This window comes from Ctenocephalides felis, unplaced genomic scaffold (genome assembly GCF_003426905.1).
Source record: "Ctenocephalides felis isolate EL2017-DRISC unplaced genomic scaffold, ASM342690v1 CF-g0.4_SCAFFOLD_00845, whole genome shotgun sequence".
Classification (NCBI taxonomy): domain Eukaryota; kingdom Metazoa; phylum Arthropoda; class Insecta; order Siphonaptera; family Pulicidae; genus Ctenocephalides; species Ctenocephalides felis.
In genome coordinates this window covers 68,998,667-69,004,143 of record NW_020536999.1, presented here as the reverse complement: position 1 = coordinate 69,004,143, position 5,477 = coordinate 68,998,667, and the positions used below count along the sequence as shown (strand labels likewise).

At 28.4% G+C, this 5,477-nt stretch overlaps 1 protein-coding gene across 1 annotated transcript; it reads left to right on the top strand.

The window, feature by feature from the left end:
- Positions 1–2,129: 2,129 nt before the first annotated feature.
- On the top strand, positions 2,130–3,773 carry LOC113387872 (zinc finger BED domain-containing protein 1-like). Its single transcript, XM_026625262.1, has one exon. It carries the CDS (start codon positions 2,130–2,132, stop codon positions 3,771–3,773), a length of 1,644 nt encoding a protein of 547 aa, XP_026481047.1.
- The last annotated feature ends 1,704 nt before the right edge of the window (positions 3,774–5,477 follow it).

Here is a 5,477-nt window from a genome sequence, read left to right as displayed (position 1 = left end):
CAAGAATAATGAAACAATTAATATTAATTAATTGAAATTTTTGACTATAAACAATTGACACTAATATTTTTTATGCAACTTCATATACAAAAATCCTATTAAATGAATCTGCTTCATTCACACTCTTATAAATTTACAGAATCAGGCGGTCTTGCTAGCGGCATCGCTTCTTTGGCGGCGCGTATCACGAATTTTGTTCGTATATTGAAGCAAACGAACCGCGCCTTCGAAGGCTCGTATCTCAAAAAACGATACATTAATATATGTATCTAGTTTTTTTAACAAATATTTTCGTATAAAAAAATGGTTGACTCTTACAAAGCGGCGTACCTAGATGTTCGTTTTTCCCAGTTTTGAGTATAAAGTTTACCTATATTTAAATAAAATTTTGGGTAATAGAAGCAAAATGTACAACCTTTCGCATGTTTACATTATTTTTAATAAGATAATTAAATTTATTATATTTCTTTAATAATTTTAATTTTATAATATTAATTAGTTATAATTTTAATTTAATAACAAATCGTATTATTACTATAATAGCTCTAATTATGATTATTTTGCTGATTTTAATGAAGCAACAGTTTTTAAAAAGTTTAAATATGATTTTAATTTCGTAATATGTTTTCAGTTAAAGTCACACTTAAATATTACGGTATAGATTTTTTGTGCATTTTGTTTCAAATTTTCTTTACCTACCACAACCCCCGAGTAATTCTTGGATGTCTTTAGAATTCCTAAATGAAAGATTTGTCTCAAGTGCTTCAAGGATCAGTTTCTTACAGACGTTTGAAGAAAATACACGCAATTGGCTATTATTAAAGTTCATTTTAGAAATATATTTATAATTATACTTCTAATTTTGAAACTTTTAAAGTTAAAGTAAAGCATTTATTTTCAATTAATCTTTTGTTATTATTTAAATTTATTAATCTTTTTGTACCGACAACAAATTATAATGATGAATCAACAAAGTTCAGTTTGGTGTTATTTTAAAAAAATATCGGTTGATACCGCAGAATGCAAGTTTTGCAAAAAACAACTGAAGTGCGTTGGAGGAAGTACTAGCTCAATTCGTAAACATTTGAAAACTATTCATAGTGTTTTCGATATCGAGAAAAGCTGTTCCGGAACTTCTTCAACTTCTAGAAAGCGCCAAAGGTAAATAATTTATCAGATTTTAATATTCCATCAATATTCATTTACTAATTGAATCCTTTTGTGACAATCAAGTGTAAAAGTTTTATAAAATCTAATTTGGAACACAATTTTATTAATATCAGCTTATACTGTTTTTGCATAACATATTTTCAGACACAGTGCCAATTACAACCCCTTTTTGTATTTGATTTTTCATTACATGTGTTACTTTTCAATACTAAATAGAAATATTAAATTTTTCACAAATTCTTTTAAAACTTATAGTTGGTATGACTATAGTTATTAATATAAGTAGTACTAAACATTATAGAGGTTTCAGAAACAGAGAGATTTATGCATTTTATATTAGTTATCCAACACTATACTTACATAGTTCTTAATAACTATATAGATATATATATATATATATATATATATATATATATATATATATATACTATATAAGTATATATACTTATATAGTTTTGAATAACTAATGCAAAATGCATAAATTGCTCTGTTTCTGAAACTTTTATAGTGCCGTCAATACTTTTATAATAAATAGCGCAACGCAATTTCTCGAAGAAGTTTACGTTTTCACCAGAAAATCCTACTTGCTAAATTCATGTTAATGATATAATTTAGTAATAAATAAATAAATAGTAATTAAATAATAAATAAGCTGACGTATAATAGAACAGAATTTGACGACAGTAATGGGCGTCTGCAAATAATACTGTGTAAAATATATATTTTTAACTTAAATATTACAAATATTAGAAGTATCGCTCTAATTACTTTTCATTGAAAAAAATGAAACAAGCTTATGAAACTTAAATATCAAATTATTTTATAATAGTCCATTATTGGCCATATTGATTGTTCAACTTCAATCTTTAGAATTTTTTATCATTATATACACATAATACACATATACACATGAACACATGAAATAGTGAATAAAAATATTTCACTGTTTTAGATTTTCAATGGACGTTGAAGAAGAGGTAGAGATCCTGAGTGACTCTGAAGATATGAGCATCACTTCAGCTGATTCTCAAACAACTTCATTGACACAGACCAAAATAACAGGAGCATTTCGAAGCAGCAAGTATTTGGAAGAAAGGAGCGAGAAAATTACTTGCTTACTTGCTGAAATGATTTCCACAGATATGCTACCACTAAGCTTTGTGGAACGTAAAGGATTTCAGAAATTTATGAAATTTCTTGAACCGACTTACAAAATTCCTTCAAGAGGTACTGTGCTGAGTCGTGTGAAATTATTATACGACAACAAGACCAGCGAAGTCAAGAAATTGTTGTCTGAAGCTAAAAATGTGGCAATCACAACTGATATGTGGACATCAAGATCATCAAATTCATATATGACTATTACTGGTCATGTAATAGACAGTACATGGAAGTACAACAATGTTACATTATCCACTGTCGAAATTTCGGAGAAACACACTTCAGAGAATTTAAAAAATAAATTGACTGAACTATTGGGAGTTTGGAATATTAAAGGTAAAATATCTGCTGTTGTTCATGACAATGCTGCAAACATTACAGGGGCTGTTTCGAAGAACAGGAACTTGTTTGGTGATAGCATACCCTGCTTTGCACATACCCTACAGTTGTGCATCAATAGAGCCCTTTCAGTCGGTAATGTTCATGATGTTGTGAAGAAAGCTGGAAATGTAGTAAGTCATTTCCATCATTCTAGCTTAGCCTATTATAATTTGAAACAGAAGCAAGATCAACTACAACTTCCAGTACATAAGCTAATAAACAAGAACATTACTAGGTGGAACAGCACTTACCACATGCTTGAAAGACTGGTAGAACAACGGCCAGCAATTTCAGCTGTTCTAAATGATCGCTCTGTGACGAACATTAGGACAGCTGTGTCACTTGAAATAACTGAGCAGGAATGGGCGATAATAGGAATGCTGGTCGCAATCTTAAGACCATTTGAAATGAGTACCAGCTTATTGTCATACGAAAAGGCTGTAACATTGTCAACAGCAAAACCATTGATGTCTTCGTTAATGAGAAGATGTTCAGAGAGAATTAATGAAGAGGAATCTATCCATATAAAAAAGTTTAAAAAACTAATAAGAACTGAAATAATGGATAGATTTCTCTATAATGTTGACGATGGAAATTTAACAGTTTTCGATATGGCAAGCATATTAGATCCCAGATACAAAGATGAAGTTCCTCATAACGTAAAACAAAAGGCAATAGTGTTGTTAAGGCGTATGGAAGAGACAACCCCCATTACAATCGAAGAAGAATCTTCAGATATAGAAAGATACTATTTAGATGTATTTTTCGATGAGGAAAGAGACGATGCTATGCCTACTATTACAAAATCAGAAATTGATATATACATTACTGAAAAACCAATAAGTAAAAGAGACTGCGTATTTGAATGGTGGCGCCGTAATGAAAACAAATACAAAAAACTATCCATGATAGCCAAAAAATACTTAGCTATACCAGCCACTTCGACACCATCTGAAAGGGTTTTTTCCACAGCTGGAAATATAATCACAAACCGCAGAAATTGCCTTCGACCTGACAATGTGGACATGCTTGTTTTTCTCTATGAAAACAAAAATGTATAAAAATATAAATAAATCAATTTTATGTTGTAAATGTGAGGTTTTAATTTGAAATTTCAGACTCAGAAAAAACGTTTTATAATTTAATGCACCATATTTTTGCACTAGATAGATTTTGATTTTTTTCATAATTAAACTTCTCAATAAAGACTAACATTTAATAGCTAAATGCTAAAATTTTGAAGGTTAAATGCTTCTTGTAATAAATATGATATTTTACTATTTCTCCTCAATTCTTCTTACAACCTTTGGGATCTTAATTTCTATCTATAGTGATAGTTTGCTAGTTGATCTATAATAATCCTCATCTCATATTGAATTATATTCAAGTCTAGAAATTTTAAGCTCAATATTGAAGATCTACAAATTTTAAAAGAACAAACTGTTTATATAAAATATAAAATTTAAAATATTTTTGATGTTTCATATAACTGATAACATTATGTGTATATTAAACATTTACTCATAATTATTAACCTGAAACACAAACTAATTATGCTTCTTTAAGTATATTTAAGAACTTATAGGACGAAATTGGATTGCATAACACACTAACCTACAGTAAAAATATTTGGAGACACATGTTTTTATTATTATGTCATAGACTACAATTCCCAGACTATAAAATTTAATTTAAAATAACTCTGAAATGAAAAAATAAGTTTGTACATAACCTATAAAGCAAAACAATGTCACAAACCCCAGTATAAAGATGGAATTGTCATGTCTCATGTCATGTCACACTTCACTGCACTTCACTATGTTTCATGTTTATTTATCTATGCTTTTCTACTTTATTCATATAGGGCGTCTACATAAAATTATTTTATTTCCGATGTGAATTAAATGATAAATCCGATTGAAAAAAGAAGTTTATTAGTTTATGAAAAAGTTTATAATTATTTATTTAGAAGTTTATGAAAATTACATATAACCTAAAAATAATGAAAGCAGACTAAATATTATTCGAATGTACAATTTTCAATTTGAGAATTGCATTGCATTATTAATGGCAAACAATCAAACAAATATATAAATAAATAGAAATGCACAGAAAGTGTTAATTATAATTATATTAAGAAATTCAAAGGGTTACAAAAAAAATTCAAGAACTAAAAGCGAAACACGTAGCTTTTTGGATATTTGTGACTGAATAAAAAAATAAGAAACTAGTGGTGTGTGGCATCGTGTCTTAAGGCAAATTGCTGGTACTTCCCGTATTTTTTATTTTTTAATTATTTTTTTAAAAGGATTAACATTTTGAAAAAAAATACTTTGAAAAAAATAGATTTTTGAGAAACTATAAATTTTTGACAAAAATTAACTTTTTTAGAAAGAAAAGACTTTTTGAAAAAAAATTGTTTTTTTTTTTATTTTGAAATATTTTGGGAGTTCTGAACTTTTGTTAAAAGCAATCGTACTGCTTTATCTGCGTTGAAACGAAATTTCTATAAAATATCTGATAATTTGATGTGCATATGTCTAATGATCATTTTTGACCGCCAAATGGCTTTTTTTTAGTTTTTTTACTAGACCTCCGAAACCGATAGATCTGCATTCATAAAAATTGTATCAATTCTTCATCTTGTCAATACAAGTAAAATGATTTTTGAATTATTAAAATCGAACGCTCCGTTCTCTCAAAAACTGAGTTACCGCTTATGGCACTTCTCCCCCGTATCTTCGAAACGGCTAGACCTGCTTATG